At 38.2% G+C, this 17924-nt stretch overlaps 1 protein-coding gene across 5 annotated transcripts in view; it reads right to left on the reverse strand.

Annotated features, from left to right (window-relative positions):
• The window catches only part of lmbr1 (limb development membrane protein 1), a 37729-nt gene that overhangs the window by 12296 nt on the left and 7509 nt on the right, over positions 1-17924 (reverse strand). For all 5 annotated transcript variants that reach the window (XR_016157751.1, XR_016157745.1, XM_089129404.1 and 2 more), the window contains exons 6-12: positions 10529-10655; positions 10354-10422; positions 9423-9487; positions 9262-9334; positions 5974-6063; positions 3496-3572; positions 3286-3363 (exon numbers count right to left, since the gene is read on the reverse strand). Coding sequence is in view for 3 of the 5 variants with exons in the window: in XM_089129404.1 (XP_088985530.1) it covers positions 3286-3363; positions 3496-3572; positions 5974-6063; positions 9262-9334; positions 9423-9487; positions 10354-10422; positions 10529-10655 (579 nt within the window). In the remaining 2 variants the exon portion in view is untranslated. The remainder of the gene's footprint in view (positions 1-3285; positions 3364-3495; positions 3573-5973; positions 6064-9261; positions 9335-9422; positions 9488-10353; positions 10423-10528; positions 10656-17924) is intronic.

Here is a 17924-nt window from a genome sequence, read left to right on the forward strand (position 1 = left end):
AAATAAAACGTATAAAGCTCAGATTAGCGAAGTTTCCCCTCTCACCAATGAGGACAGACAGAGTGAAATTGGCGAAGAAATGAATGGAAGCAGATGAAAGAAATCTTTTTAAATTCACCGCAGCTCACACACGCATAATATGCGAGCAGGTGTTCAAACAAAAAAAAAAAAAAGAGAAAAGAATGAAAAAGCAGTGGCGCTCTTAAAGTAAGAGGCTGCATTGAAAGAATGGCTGCCAAAAATTAGGAGAAAAATGTGGAAAAAAAGAAACAAATGCGTTGGCAAACAACGTTGTTCAAAAACATGCCTTTAATATCTTTTGAAGTCATTGATGTAATCAAAAGGTTTGGATTAGAATTATTACAATAAAAGCCAACATTTATTTGACATAATTTATCAATGTAAAACAGTCTTAGTCTGGGCTTGACGAGTAAAATAAATTATATAAAAATAAAAATAAAAATCAATCATCAGTCTCATTCTAATGATGTGCACTTGACATTAGACCAATTCAAAATCAACAGAGCATGTAAAAATATTTATGATCTTTTTAACTGGAGTCAGTCTTGCTTTGTTAATACTGATGTCAGGAAAGAAAAAAGTTTACATGTGATTAAAAAAAACAGAGACGCTTAACTAAACACTTGTAAAACATTAATCAAACAAACGCTCACTTTATATTACTGAATCATCCAAGAAAGTAAGCTTGTAGTTAATGTGAGATTGAGACAAAAATAAGTAATGTGATCAAACATAAACCCACAACCCATTCTCACTGTTTCCGAGGAGAACTACAGTATGAGAGCTGGGAATTATAATTATAATATTGTGTGTGTATATTTATATAGCATGTAGTAGCTACATAATTAATCATTAAAAGGTCGCAATCTCGATTCAAATCCTATATGACAATGATTCAGCCATGTCTATTAAATGTTTGACAAGTACGATCACAGCGATCACCAAAGTCTGCGTCGGGGCTGCCGCTGAGCCAGAGAGAGCAGTTGTCATGTAGGCCATAGGTATGAAACAGATTCACAAACAGTGTTTTCAATCACACTTCTACCAGCCTTCCTGGTAGAAGAGATTTTGTATCTCAATGGAACCTTCCTGGTTCAATAGATAAAAGTACTGGGATAAAAGTCTATAGTTGGGATATATGTCTACGGTAGTGATCAAAATAATTTTTGCTTTAAAATTGTGTCAATTACATTCTTTCATTTACACACCAGTAGTTGGCGACAACAAGTGACTGTAAAAAATAATTTATTGAATCATTCATTCAAAAACACTGATTCATCCAGTATTGAAACAAGTGAAGTCTTTATGATTGAGCTATTGAATCATTCATTCAAACCAACTTTTTTTTAATAGACTGCAGCAATAAACATGTTCTCAGACCCTCTAGTAAATGTTTTGTTTAGTTGTCTGTTCAGAATCATGAGCTCTATTTTAACCAACAAAAAAAATCTTAATTTCCAATTCATCCAGAATCGTGCCTCTCTAGTATGAATGTTCAAAAATTCAACAGCATTTATTAATCGAATCATATGTACACACATACAGTTTCACTCCTCATCCATCCTTGACTGTCATTCAACTTCTAACCATAAACCGACTGACATTATTGAACTGGACAGGCATCTGAAATCGCCTTTTATGCTCAGAGCTGTGTCAGGAGTTTGTTGGCGCTGCTTAACACCTGTGATTGAGTGAGTTTAAGGATATCTGTGTGTTAACCTTCCTTCAGGTGTGTCTAACTACACTACATGTTTTGATGTGCCTCAGCTACCTCTCAGAAAACAAAAAAACAAAAAAACGAATCATGATTACCTTTTTTACATTCTCTCTTTTTCAGAAAGCTGTTTGATGACAGGTTAGGGGCTAAATGCCATCTGTCGACTCTTATCAAAGGTTCAGAGGTCAAAAAGAGAAATATGATATCCCCTTGCTTTCCCGCTCATCTTGTTTCATTTCATCACTCCTTCTGCTCCGTATGACGTGTGAGATATGAGTTCGGATGAGAAACAGACATTAATGAGGCTGTTTTTAGCATCGACAATAATTCTGAATCTGTGGGGACTGACAGCAATAAGACTTTTATGGCAGTCATTAGCAACAGTGCATCAGACAGCTTAATGCAAGCAGTGCCATTGCATTAGATCTCCTTACCTCATACAGTAGCCACATTTACGACACCCTGCCTTATCTGACGGTCTCGGCGTTAACCTAGTTACATTAACTCGCATCAATCTCTCTTAAGATAGTTGCGGAATGCTGGCCCACACCCCGCTACATCCCGGCCCGACGTAAAAACCATCAAACAGACGTAGAGACACCACTGCTGGGTTGTCGTGGTTACACGAGATCATAAGCATGGCACCAGTCCAGCTCATCAAACGCATAAACCATTAAACCAGCCTGTCAAGAGGGCCCTTCGTCTCTGAACACTGTGACAAGTGTAATTTGGGGGATTTTCAGTCAAGCATCATGCCAAGGCAAATATCGACACTAATAAAATAATTAGAATGTGAAGCGGGCACTCTAATAGAGAAGCTCAACACTGTCAAACCGTGGCCAGAAAAGGGATCTGCCTTTCCTTTGTTGTGGGAAGAAAAAGGAAAATGTGCAAAGCAAGGACAGCAGGTGGGAGTGGTGAAGTAAGGTGAGATAAGAGCATCCTTGTATGGAGGGAAGGAAAGAGTAAGAACAAAATGTGCATTAAAAAACAAAAACAAAAAAAAACAGGAAATGACGTTACAGTTCCCATGGACCTATTAAAGCATTTACCTGTCCAACCTCAAATGAGTGGTAAACTGACTTGGACCCAAGTTTAACCAGCCGTAGCTTGTAATTACCTTGTCAAAAGAGAAAACTGACACTGTCTTCTCAAAGTGCATAACTGCTCAAAGGTTAAATGATGGTTTCATTGCAGCAGTTTGGCTGAAAAGACTTCGGCTAAGTACTCAAAACACCCAGTTAAAACAAATGAGGTCTATGTGAAGAGTTTCACACACGTACAGTGCGTGAGTGCCTTTGAATTGACATCAAGCAGAGCGAACGGGAGCACAACTCTGATAAAGAGCATCAAACAGCAGCGACATGATACACATCTCGACCGGCCTTTTCTTCTACAACACACACCTGAGCATATCAGGAAATCAGTTTGTGTCAACGCAAAGCATGACTTTACCAGGACACAGCAGTAGTGAGAGGCGGCGGCAACAAGTGAAGTAAAAATCCAGAAAAGCCGAGTATCGGTTTGTTGACTAGCATTTGTCTTACCGTTGAACCCTTTGGCATAGCCGTCTCATCAACGAGCAAGTACACAATGTTCAGAGCAACCAGGAGAACAGAAATTGCCTGCAAGCAGAACAGATTAAAAGAAGCACATCCATTATAAACAGCAAAAAGAAACATAAAAGAAACTCATAAAATAAACTGCATCAAGTCAAATGCTTTGTGGTTCAACCATGCAAAATCTAAAACACATACCGTTCCAGCGAGAAGGATCAGCATCACTATGGGGTACAGGAGGTTCTTTTCCCAGGCTGAGGCCTTCTTTCTCCTCTCTAGGATGGAGGGATGAGAGAAACGATTTTAGTGCACATATATCTGACTGATTGTACATACTTGACATAATTACACTTATTGTCAAAGTGTCACATATAAAAGGCTACATTTACAATGTCAGTTTTTGGAATTGACAACTTACAGGTGCAAGTCTCGAAATGTCCTGTTCACACAGAAACTTACAGTAGCGACTGTCTGTATGGGAATCAAGCCTGTATTCTCTTACATGATAATATCAAAGATGGCGTCGTCCATTAAACTGAGTATTCTTATCACTTTTGACACGACAAGAGTTTAATTGATTCATCCATCAAATCTGTATTAACCGACAGCAGCTTTTATACCTGGGTGGACAAACAGTGATTGGATCTAAACCTTGATGACACACAGCTCATATCTCCACCGCTCTCAGTGACCAAAAAGACAGAAGAAAACACACGGTACGGTAGACATGCATTTTTAGAGCGGCTCTCTCGCAGACAACTAGTTGTCCAGTATGGTTCAGTTCACACAGCGCAGATTTTCCAAGAATGCAGTGGAGAGGCCTGAAAATTTAGGTGTGAGAGTTCGGTTATAGAATGTGGTTGTCACTACCGTAAATAACAGTTCTGTGTGTGAATGTAACCGTATTAAGGACTCAAATACAGCACTGACAACCGTATTCTGTTTCTGTGTGAATGTGGCCATATACTACTGTTCGAAAGTTTGGGATAAAAAAAGGATGCATTTATCAAAAGTGAGAGTTAAAGGGGTGATGAACTGAGAAATCAAATTTTCCTTGAGCTTTTGACATCTAGGTCATCATATTATAAGAATATCCTTTAAGTTTCAGAACTGAAAACGTCCTTGTTAGTCCAATAGAAGCTTTTATTGACACCAGCCTCTGAAAACGACTCGTTTTTAAAAGTGGGAAACTATGACGTCGAAGGGGTTAAAACACCACCCCCGCAGAAGAAGATCAACGCCTACTTCAACACGGCCGGTTTAGCCACACCCACCGATTCGCGCATTACACGCATAGCTAAGTAGCCTAACACACATGCCTACCTCGTGATGACAAACCGGATCGTTCTACTAAGCAATACAGAATATTGTGCAGTGCCTGGTTGTGGCAGAAGACAGTCGCTGCATAAGCTTCCTCTGGATTCATATAGGACTTCATGGATAAACTTTATTTTTAATGACGTTCCAGCTGATGAGGGTAAAATATCGTCGTCGCTTCATTTCACTGAGGATTGTTTTGTAAACAAGACTGGATTTTAAGACGATTAAGAGTAAAGAACGGTGCTGTGCCGTCTATATTGGATCTGACAGGAATTGTGCAACAAACGGACTCTTGTTTGAACATGTATGGGCGAATCCCGTTGCCATTTGACAACATTGGACGTTTTCCCCCACGAGTGAAACTCATTATAATATGCAAAACTGTTATCCACTCACAGCAGTGGGCGTTTATCTCCAAGTCTTCAGTGCGACACGCCCATAAAAACCGAGCGTTTTTCAGGAAGGCTCACAACTTGGGTACAAAATAGCCTATTACTTGTTCATTTTGATGTTTTTGAATGCAAAAACCAAGCGAACGTCATAAGTTGACCTCAGAAAACAATATAATAACATTTTAAAAGCCAGTTCATGACCCCTTTAAGACATTTAAATGTTTTTGATCAAATAAATGTAGCCTTGATGAACTTATTTCAAAAATATTTATCATATATTGACCTCTAACTTTTGATTGGTAGTGTATAAGAACTAACTGTAGCTTCTATGACAATCTAGTGTGTAGAGATAACAGCTACCAGTTATTTCTGGGTTTACTGAATTATGGCTACATATAAGCATGTCTGTAGTTCAGAGATTTGGGTGTAGTTCAGAACAGTGATGGAAAACCTCAAACATTAAGGCTTCTCCAGCTCCACTCGTGAAGTGGTCTAGAATAGAACATCTCTATCTCAGTGTCTGTCACTCCCGTGCCGCTCTGTCCTCTACTCTCTCCTTCTCAACATCTCCTGCTCTGATTCTGCTCTGGCTCTGAGGTTGGCTGGGTTCCCTGCATATGCACCATGCTGCCTCTAAATTAATGACCGCACTTGGAGAGACAGCCACAATAAAGTTTGCATCACACTCCAATATCCTAAGTGCCTTTGTGGCCTCCTCTCCTTCCAACTGCTTGTCTCTCTGGAATCATTTATAATACCCCAAAACACAAGCTGACGTCGAAAATGGTACAGCCATACCCCATCTGGCCCCACTCCAAATGACTGTTCACATTCAAATATACACACACTTTACAATTCAACATTATTATGAGTGGATATTGCAGCCTACACATACTTTAAACTGACAGTTCATAATCATGGTTCAATTTAGTTTAATACAACGTTGTTAAAAAACATCTCTCACCAAGTTTGTTCCTCTGATTGCGAATGTTGTCCAGCTCTTTGTAGAGGTGGTGCTGAGAGTTTCCATGGAAATAAGAGTTTGACATCGTACCTGAGTGACAGAAGACAAAGATACTTTCATTCTGTTAACCTTGGCTTATTAATAGCTTCTGTAAAAAACGATCAAGGGAAACATTAGTGATGTGAACATAAATCAGTGGTTTCAACATTATCTTTTCCTTTACTCAAGTACATAATTAATATAATCACCATTTGTCAGAAAGTCTGTCGAGAAAGAACAGCATTCATGGAGTGGAGATTCAATAGAGAACGCACAAGAAGGGAGCGAAATCGCCTTTTTGTAATACCCTAACGTTTGTCACCACACTTCAGCATTATTGTATATTAGAACATTTCTATTAAATGTTTTATTTTGCTTCGCTAATTTAATAAAATCTCATGAGCACCACACAACAGCAATCTCAAATGTGGTTAACAGTGCTGGAAAACAATGCTTTGAAAAGTTAATTATTGCTTTAAAAAAAGTGAGTAATTACATTAAATCATTATATTTCATGGAAAGGAACACATTTGACACTTTTAGGTCACTTTTTTAATAGACATTTTTATAACTTCTGGAGAGAAATAGCACAGACACTGGTCAAAGATTCTAGTGCGCATGCGTCAAATCGCCTATGCATCCGGTTGGACGCAAATGCAGTGTTCGCGTCAGAACTGAGGTATACTTTGGGTCTAGGCCAGACGTGTGCATGCTGCGACTGGTTCGGACGGAAGAGGGGACTGAGGTTTCTTCAAAACACTGACTGTGTGTGTGTCAGGAGGTGAGAGTGAGAGGGCAAAACCAGAGAGGGGTTCTCCAGGAAAACCACAGACTTCTGTCTCATGATTTTGCTCTCTCTCTCTCTTTTTTTTCTGTTTCAGTGGTTCGTTTGCTCCTCAAAGCAAAGGATTGGTTTGCACAGCCTCGGGGGACACACTGGCAGATCAGCAGCAATTAGTTCAGTGTTACACCGTTACTGGCGTGCAATAAAAACACAATCTTTCATCTTTTCACCGACATGGGGCTGAGAAGTCAATCACTTTGATCAAGACGTGATTATTATTGTGATGATTGTACCTCGCCCTGTCTGGTAGAGGTTCAGGTTCATAAAGAAATCTATTAAAAGAAAAAAAAAAAAAAAAAAAAAGGAAAAACACAACAGGTGGGTTCCTGATCGTGTACTTGTCCACACCAGTGATTTCTAGGGAAAATCTGTACCCTCCAACCAAAACTGTGAAAACAATGAAATAGGAAGTGCCACTTTTAGCTGATCAGGACCAGATTGTTCAGTCTTTTTTGTCAAACTCTTTTTTTGAGTTTGCTAAAATCAGCATTAGTCAATCATTTCCAAAAAGAAGATTAGTAAACACTTGACTAAATTCTTGCTTAAAGCCATTCAATTAAGGTGATAAAGGTGCTGGTCAGCAGCAACTCAGTAGAGGGATGCTGGCAGAAGGAAAGGAGATGATGTCATTGTTTTCTAAAGAAACTTCAGCCGGTTCTGCATTACGTCAGTGGTAATTATGCAAAGCAGAGAGCCATCCGGTACCAAGGAGAGTTTATGCAAGGTCACCCTGCCACTGCGCATCTGGGCAACAGAGAAAAGCATAGCAAGAGCCAAGACAGAGGACAAACAAATGCCTGCAATTATATGAAAGCATACACTCAAACAAATGCACCTAAACACAAGAATCCCTCACATTGCATAAACACAAGTGCACTAATGCACACATAGGAATATACACACACAACTCCATGAATGCAATTCAAAATAATACTTAGACACCAAATGGAGTGATCTGTATTGATAGCCTCAAGTTAAGGACAGTAAAGTTGACATCAGATACAGATTACTGGATCAATGGAATAATTACCACGCTTATCAATTAGCCCATATCAAAGGCCTGCATGAGAACGTGTGCAGGCATGTATAGTATATAAATGAAGTTACAGTCAGTTGGGTAATTGTTATTAGATAGAACACAGATAAGAGAGTAAAGCAAAGTAGACAGTTTCCTCTTGAACTCTCTCACCCCCAACCTCACCTAAGGTTTTTATTTACGGTGCAAAAGAAGAAAAGAATGAAAATTCCTTAAATTCCTGATAAGGTAAATTCGTTCTCTCTTAAACGCCTGAGCGAGATCTTCCTATAACGCAGAGTTCTTATGCTTTGCCAAAATTGCATTCCGCATCCTAGTGGCCTTTTGTCACCCGATCACAGTGACTGCCACTGCGGTTCACATCAAACAACAATCACAAAAAGAGCGAATATCGTTAAGACCGATTACAATTATTTTATCAGGTGTTCAAAGCAAATCTGCCATTGGTGCTAACACTACAGAACCAAACAACCAAATGAGAGGCTATTGAAATTCATCCATGGGATTTGGCCAACTGGGTACTATCAGTTAAGATGATCTAGCTTACCTCCGTGAATTCAATAGAAAAAGCACATGTTCTATGTTGACTGGCATCTGTACACTCTGTTGCGTGCTTGAGTTGAAGCTAAAGTCTAGTTTGGATTTAAGCCTAACACTTCTTGCATTGTGTGGATGTTTGTGTAGGGCAGCAGTCGGGAACCTACGGTTCGCGAGGCACACCTGGCTCGTTGACAAAACTCACCAGATCTGGCACCCTTAACCAATAACTGACCGATAGACGCATCAATAGAGATTTTGCTATTAGATGTTAATATTCCATATAGGATATACATAAAGTTCATTCCTAATTCTTTTTTTATGTTCTGAATATATATTAAAAAAAATATTTATAAATTTCACTGTATATATAGTCTAAACTATGAAAAAAATGTATGTACATTAACACATTTCTGAATTAAACACAACAATACGCCATCGCATTCGCGACGCTCCTATGATTTAAAGCGACACTTCCGGTTTTCTTCGCATCGGAGCCATTTCAAAATGACGGCTGCGTGAAATCAGCGTATTACAACAAAAGCAGGTCAATGAAGGAAGATAGTTATATATTTAATTTAATCCTTTCTTTTTAACAAAAATTGAAGTCCAACATGTTTAAGGATTAATATGTCAGATCTGTCATCTGGGTGGCATGGTGGCTCAATCTCAACCAGACAGTAGCTGGTTGATCAGGCTGAGCCATAAACATGACCATTGTGTTTTTAGCAATACATTTATCCCCAGGTTACTCCAGAGAATCTACCCCCTGTAATAAGTGCAAGATTATATAATGCATTTGCCCCATCATACAAAAAACAAACACGCTCACCATTGAGTCTACGCTCCAGGGCCTCTTCCTGCAGCTGTATACAATAAATCTGTTCATCCAGATCCTCTAAAATCTACACAGAGAAAGAAAGGGAGTGTGTGAGGGACAATGATAGAGTGGATCTTCACACACACACACACATATATTGTAATTGTACTTACTGTGGGTTTGACTAGTAACTGGCCCATCACTGTGAACATGCGTGACATTCCCACTGGAGTACACACTGATGAGATGAGACAAGAAGCTGCTTAAAACCACATACACACGCTCATTTATGCTTTTCTAAGGCAAGAGAATGAATGCAACCTTTAAACTAAAGAGTTCAAGTTTATGTTACTACTGTTACAGTGGGCGAAACAAGTGAACAGGGAGTGACAGCAGGGGTGGGTGATACAACTAAAAATATATTCTCTTGATCATTTTCAGCCTTGTGGGCCATTTTGACATATTAGCTCTGGAAAAACAAACAACACAATTTTAAATCATTTTAATGAGGAGAACCATTTTAACCAAACAGACACTTCAGCCAAGAAGATGCTCAAAGTATTAACACAGTAAAATTCTAGTTATGTTCTCCACACTATTTTTCACTAAATGAACACATTTAATTGTATATGCACCAATATAACAATAGGAATAAAACATTTACCAACATACTTACTAAAACATTTCAAATGCCACATGAATGGCTTAAAATCAATTGCCTCGTTCACAGGGTTGCTTACATTTTATATCACCAGCAAAATCATGTAAGTATCATAAATATTCAAATTACCACCCTGTCCTAATGCACAATCACATCAACTGCCTGCGTATTTAAAATCTCTTCCTGTAAAGTATTCTCCCATAGTAAACTGCAGCAAAGTCATAACTGTCAGTTACAGATAATTATGTTATATTAGGTTAAACTCAAAACGTTCAAATTGAAAACTTTAGAAGAAAAGTGCAACATTCAATCTACAAACACTGACTTGTCACTGTTCAGACAGTGCTTAATTTTCCTTACAATGTCTTTAAACTGCTCTGCACTGGAAATTACAGTGGCCAATAAGGGCTAAATGCAGAAGCGATGGCTTCCTGTAAACTTACTAAGCAGCAATAGGCCACCCATCAGAGAGATGCAGGAGTAGAGGTATGGCAGATAAAACTCCCATAAATCTAGAATGAGAGAATGAGACAGGCACAGTAAACCACAGATCAATACATATCTGATTACATCACATGCATGCATCCACAGCAGCAGGAGAAGGTTCAAAAGAGATACCGTAGAGCGATTCCATACTGGCCGCATCATTGTCGATGAGTGCAGACGCCACCCATACAATGCCCAGGATGAGGAGACCCAGCAGAAAGAGCATGACAAATGTCTCCAGCACACGAGCCTTTATGCCCTGAAACCAACAAACGCCACGTTTTAAAGTTTACTTATGGCTGTAGCCAAGAGTGATTCAGAAACACATACACAGATCAGCAGGTGTAAATGAGGCTCTAATTGGAAATTTGGCTGTGGAAGCCCCAGGACTTCCCTGTAACACCGCCTCAATGTCAAGCCCCCTTCCCAACACAAACACACACACACACACACACACACAACAATAGGTCTCAGCACACACAAAGAAACAAATGACCTTTCTCCCTCTCATTCACTAACACGCACACTTATATGAACTGTTATTAACATGTCCGGTCGGAGTTTGCGGCTAAAATGAAAAAGCTGGCTACTACTGTCTGAGATCAACTCCAGAGGCTCATCTGGAAACTATTAGGAGTTTTTTTCTGGGTCAGTAAGTTCCTGATGTGTGGCATTTAACTCCACTCCTGATTTGCTTTGTTTCCACAGAACCTAGATATTGATGTTATTGCACGATCGTAAACTGCAAGATTGTGACAAGTCCGATCTTTCACTATGCAGAAAACAGTAAGTCAGTAAGATTTTTTTTAAGAAATTGGTAACACTTTACAATAAGGTTCCCATTGTTAAAATTAATTAACTTCATCAGTTAGCATGAAAAACTAAGATGAATGAATGTTTTAGAAGTATTTAGGGGCACCGATTGTATCTGTTCCCATTCCTATTATTATTTTTATTTATTCTTCCGACATCTCCCTGAGTTCCTGAATCCTTGCCGAGTCCAACGATACCACCTATGATAGGTTTTACTTTACGGTTTGTGTAGCATTGTGATTTAGCGCTTAAAAAACATTTGCCAATAACTTCGAAACCGTTAGACCGATCGAGACGAAACCACCGTCAGAGGTTTTGGAACCATAGGTCGTTGGCTGTACGTCAATGCCCAAATGTCAAAATATTGATAGTAAGGGGGTAGTAAAGTTCAAAGTCACGCGTCAGTCATTTATGACGTGTTTTTTTTTTCACATAAATGTCTATAATTCTGAAACGAATTGAGATATTTTCACCAAAACAGATTTATGGGCTCACTCTATATTCCAGGTTTGCCATAATCAGCCAAAATTTCTGTCCACCATCTTTATTTTCTTTTAAAACATTCTTTATCGAACTTCTCCTAGACCGTTGGTCCAATTTTCACCAAATCGAATCGTGTCATCTCTAGACCTTGCCGTCTAGAAGTTACGGATTTTGTGACGATAGACGAAACCGTTTTCGTATACCACAGCATCAAATTTGAGGCATGCTGCCAAAATGACTATTAAGTCTTTATCTCTGCAATGCCTTCACATTTCGACACCAAACTTTGTATGTGTCATTGTCACCTCACTCTGATCACAACGCATTACTTCCTTTAATTTTAACCACAAGAGTCACATTGAGATGTTACTATCTCTTCTTCCAGAGAGACATGGTCACGCATAGATTTTATCACTGCGCCACCAATTGTTTGAAAGTGATAAACCATTAGATCATTTTATAAGTTACTGTGAATATAATTTAAGCCATTTTGCCTAAACTCATCTTTAAATATCTTTAATTGCTCCTTGCTGCTGTTGGTCTGTAACTCTCAGCTATGTTGGCATGTCTTGTCGTCTGCTTATGCTATATATTTAATATTAATTTCAACAATTACTAATAAATTATTAAAATCAAAAGTTGCATCTGTTAATATGGACCTGAGCCAACATGAATGAACAACAAACAGTTGTATTTTTATTGACTAATAATACTGTAATGCATGTATTGTTTCTTGTTAGTTAATATCAGTTAATGCATTAACTAATGCAACCTTATTATCAAGCAAACTTTTATTATAACTTTTGCGACTTGATCAATGTAAAGAATTTGTATTTTTTTATAAAACAATGTTGTTCTCTTGAACTTTGTTTTCAAAGAATCCTAAAAAGCATCACGGTTTAAAAAAAAGAAAGAAAAAAGGGCTGTACGAATAATCATAATTTAATCGCGATAACTTCTACTTCTCTCAATCAAAAATATGCATCGCAATAATTGTTTAAACGAAGTCCATGTGCTATTACCCCTTTTTTATATAAATTATTAATAATCGTAATTATAATTTGAGCAGAATAATCGTGATTACCAGTTTAACTATTATCGTGCAGCCCTAAGCAAGCATGTGCAACATTAATTTAATAATTTAATCCAGCAATTACACTATTCTGACTGAACCCATTAGGATTACTTCCCTTCACCTTAAACCCAATTGGCCCTTCTATACTTTTTCCAAGAGTCGACATTCCCTGCATCCTTAATAGAAACCTGTCTCTGTCCTTAATGCACTTTATGTATGGGCAGTAGTTAACAGCTTTTCTTGATATTAAGATTAAGAGAAACTAGAGCACCTCCAAGTGACTTCCTGATGAACAACATCTGCCTCATATCAGTCTCCCCTTAATGGATTTTGAACCTTTTATATTTGAACTGTGAATGAATGTGTTACAAAAAAAAAAAATCAGAGTCAATAAATAACTAAAAATCTGCACACACACAAAAAAAGAGAAGGATATATGCATTTGGTGATGTCACGTGCCTATTTTTCTAAAGTTACTTGTATTTAGAACAAGAAAACAAATATAGGGAAGAAAAGAGTTTTAAAAGTGAAGCGCTACCTTTTTGGTATCTAAGAAGGAGAAATAGACACGTGGCAGAGAAGCCAGAAGGGTTGAGAAGGGATGTAAGCACTGCTTAATATAGTAACTCTAAAATATTCAACATCTAGTCCTTACACATACACAATCTCACTCTTTCATGTACACACACACTGCAGTATACTCTATTCGGACTGCTGCTAATACCAGGTTGACTTCCAAGAAGTGTGTGTGTAAGAGAGAGAGAGAGACAGAGAAAAGGGGAGAGATATAAATAGATGGAAAAGCGAATGTTTGCATTTATGCATGTTTTGTTGGTCTGAGTCACCTAAGAGGGCTCTCCCTGACCTTACACACCCTCAGTCAGCGTCAGGGTCACAAACTGCTCTCTCTTTCATTCGCAAAATGACTGTTTGACTGTGTAACCAGCATAAATGGAAAACTAAAAAAAGATAAGAAGAGAAGAACCTCAACAAAGTTAGACAAAATTCTTAAAAAACAGACAGAACAACAGGCACGTTCACAAACATGCAGTGTTTTCCCTGTGTACTACGATTTCCCCTCGGTGAACTACTAACTCTCATCAGTAAAGGCTTAGCATGAACAGTAGTCATTACCTTCTCTTTAAGCCTACACCGAGAGCAGTGTCAGAGACACAAAACAGAGCGCAGAACACGCAGGGGACATGAATCACTGTATATCAACACACACACAGGCCATTGATGTGCCATTCTGACTAATACATTAGAAGCCCGTCAAAATGACGAGAAAACAGGATATATGACTTGAGGAAGGCACTTCAGTACTTTTGAAGTTTGTGGGTGTGTTTTATTTTCTTTTTATCCCTCTTCCTACAGTGTCACCATCTTTTTCTTGTTAGCATGAGGTGTCTAACAAATAAGACCTTTGAGAACGGCTTCTGAACTAATCTGGGGTTTGTCAAGAACACAAACAGCAAGATGTTAAAAGCCAAGAAAATGTTTAAGAGTGATACAAATCAGAAATGAATAGAAAAGGGAAGCAGGCAATCATTTTTCAGTGTGTTGTTCAAACACACTAAAATACACGTCGAGGCATCTAGTGTAACAGAGCCAAACTATTGCAGACACAGTGCTGATGGTGGTGAACAGTCAACACATTCATTTGCATTCAAGTGAACCTCACAAGAAATACATACAAACAATCACGCTTTCTAAGGTTTGACTATGGAGGATATTACCCAATCCAGTGTTGCGCCTTTTCCCGTCAAAATAGAGAAACTCATATGTTGTCATAGAAACGGGTATAGAATGGGGCGCAGGCAGAGTAAATACACAGTGTCATGGCCTTAGCAAGCAAAGCCTGGGAGCGAGAATCACATCTCAAAAATAAATATCAGTCCTATTGTGGACAGACTACAAAGGAAGAGACTGACAGACACACACACACACACACAATGTTAAAGATTTATGTGATTCCTAAGAAGTCAGTTAAGTTAGAGTCCTTTTGCATTGTGATAATAACCAATACATTTTACTAGTCCTATACCCAGGTGCATCATAGAGAGTTAGGAGGCATAGGGTTTTTTAATGTGATACTGACTGAGGCATTCGGTTCATGCTTACTGAAATCATAATTCTGCCATCTGTTGTACATGATCAGAACTGCAGGGCTAGACTATGCATCTATCCATTCCAAGTACCCTTATAATGCCTGCTACAGACTGTGCGATTTCGGCAGTCCTACAAAATCATTACAAACTACAATGTATAATATACTGAAGACCTAATAAAATTGGACATGACATGCATGAAGACTGTACGATAATGACACAGACTGAATCATAGGCTACGACGCAAGTTAGTATAGAAGAATAAAGTCATCGGCATGCATAGTGGTAAATAATTAGAGCACAATTAATCACACTTTGGCAATTGTGGTATCTGTGGTATATGCGTGAGAAAAAGAGGGAACAAAACGAATGAGGAGAATATGGATGTGTTCATGGCTAGGAAAAAGAGGTGAAAAGAGTAGTTTTAAGTTTTAGCGCCATGTCACGTTGATCAATATGCCATTTCATGCGTTACATTTTCATTGGCTAGTCGTTTACGAAAAGAACGTACGACAGAAAACTGGGCGTACGGTCATTTCCACACAAAACTCTGCATTTACGGACGGGAGCGGAGGCTAGAATCAAATCTCACATCAGGTCTCAGTTCGTGTACGCAGGTTTTTGAGTTAGTGTGTTTGTGTGCAGCATGCTAAATCTGGAGGAGAAATGTTATGAGAGCATTTTGATCATTTTAGATTATTTTGACTGACAAATGAAGCTCATTAGTCAATTATTAACCGATTACATGGGTGTCTGTGACTCTTTTAAAATTCCACAAATGAGGTTTAGTTTTACATACACAAATAACAGCATAAACAACAGAACATGAGAATTTACACTGTCACATCACGCACTAGCAGCACTTGTTTGAACGGAGAAAAACTGAGAAAAAATAAGTAAAAGGAATAAAATAAATAGGACTACATGAAATATATTTAACTTAAATAATAATTAACAGATTAACAAAAGAAAAAAACTGTGACACTTGTTTTTTTGTGACACTCTAGTGCATTGTATTTGTTTGCTTATATCTTTTTTTTTTTATTAAATCCAACTGATCGCACAGGCAAGCACACACAACATATTCTAGCCTTAACTTGACATTTCAACCATTCATCATCAAACTAAAATGCAGTCAGTCAAACATAAAAGTTACACTGCTTAGTTTAAACGGTCTGCTGTAAAATCAGTATGCCCAGTGCCCAACCAAACGCATTTCTGCGTATGTGAAGGATGTGGTTTTATGTGAGTTCTAGATTACGAAGGCCTGTTTAGCTACATGATGAATAACAGTTTAGCAACCAAATGTTACATGGCAAATATGGACACATTTGGATACTTGCCCAATAAGAGGTAATCCCAATGCTTTTCAGTATCACTTTAAATAAATTCATTTTGGCTTGATGTATGTTGTTTGTAATGAATGCCACTATGACTGTCGAATTAATATATAACTTTAAAGCTACTTATTTTTCATCCTTGTTACTTTTCTGAATACCTTTAAATATAAAGGATTTCTTGTGGAGGGAACCACAATAGGCTACATGTTTATAATGGTTGTAAATATTTGATTTTACTTACCGATATTTAATATCCATATAAATTAATGTAATTGTTTGCTGTTACAAGGTTACAAGGTTTGGTGTTTTTGCAGTAAGAACAATACATTTTTCTTTTATTAGATTACTTCCTCTTCTTGGCCAGGTTTTGTTTACTCAGGTGAACCCAGCCGTAAGATGATTTCTGTGCTCGGATCTGCGCTTCTTTCTACATTAGATTGATAAATGAGACACACTGTGAGATGATCAAGCTAAATTTCTGACACTTTCAGAAAATGATCGCAGACTACGTATCTTTGGTCGCAACAACCTCTCTTACTGTGCGATGTAAAACCACGCTTTAGGATCCACAACCACAGAAATCACCATGATTGGTTTTTAATGTTTTTGAAAGAAGTCTGTTATGCTTAAAAGAAAATACTCAGCAATGGTTTGTCATGGTTTGTTTTAAAGCATAGTAAAAACACACCACATACACAACATTAAAAACTTGATTTTTTACCACAAGGGGACTTTAAGTTATAATAACATTAGAGCGGTTATTTTAAATTGTAATATTTTACAATATTACTGTTTTAACTATATTTGATCAAATAAATGTAGCATTGGTGAGAAAAAAAAAAACTAATCGTAATCATTTCAAACTTTTGACTGCCAGTCAGAAGTGAATATAGAAAGGAAAATAGTCCAGTCACACACACTTTTCTTCTCCGCAGATATTGTTGGTTTTGTTTATTACATTTGATGAAGTACTAATACAAACACTGGCCCATAAAACGCACCAGCTACAGCTCACACAAGCTTTTAACAAACTACCCAGTTTCATTTCCTCCAGTTACTGAATGTAACTTGCCATATATACGTCCCTTTTTAACCATCTAAGTAACATGGAGACTGGCACAAGCAGGCCATTTGACTTTATACTTAAAAAGAAAACATGAAATCTTGATTTTATGGGCTTCTGCACTTGACGACTTAACCCTTTCCCTGTATCAGCAGGGGGCTTTCATACAAGCGGCAGTTTCTGATCATTTCCTCTCTTTTTGTACACGTGCGCACATACATTACTTTCCACTGGTCATTCCGAGACGTGTAGGCCAACATAAAGCAGTGCTTCCCTTTCTCCTGTGTTTCTGGTTGATCAATGGCCAGAAACAGTCATGGTGCAAACGAGACAAAATGAAGCAGAACGCCTTGCTCCCGTACAAATGAGTGCAGCCCTCATAAACTACAGTAGCAACTAATCTTTATGTAGTTTTGCCAGAAGGGACATAAACCAGGAGCGACTTCAAACTGTGATGAGAGTAAGACAGAGGGCAACGTGATGCATTCCCTCCCACCCTTTCATTTTTATCTGCACGCTCTATTGTGACGGTGTGTGTTTGCTGGTTTACGGTCTCTATGAGCACCCGTGACAGCCCTTCTTTGAGTGACTAATAACACAAGGTTGAATGAGCTGGAGACATAAGACCGCTCTGCTTTTGAACTTT

This window comes from Pimephales promelas, chromosome 1 (genome assembly GCF_988280905.1).
Source record: "Pimephales promelas chromosome 1, fPimPro1.hap1.1, whole genome shotgun sequence".
Taxonomy (NCBI): domain Eukaryota; kingdom Metazoa; phylum Chordata; class Actinopteri; order Cypriniformes; family Leuciscidae; genus Pimephales; species Pimephales promelas.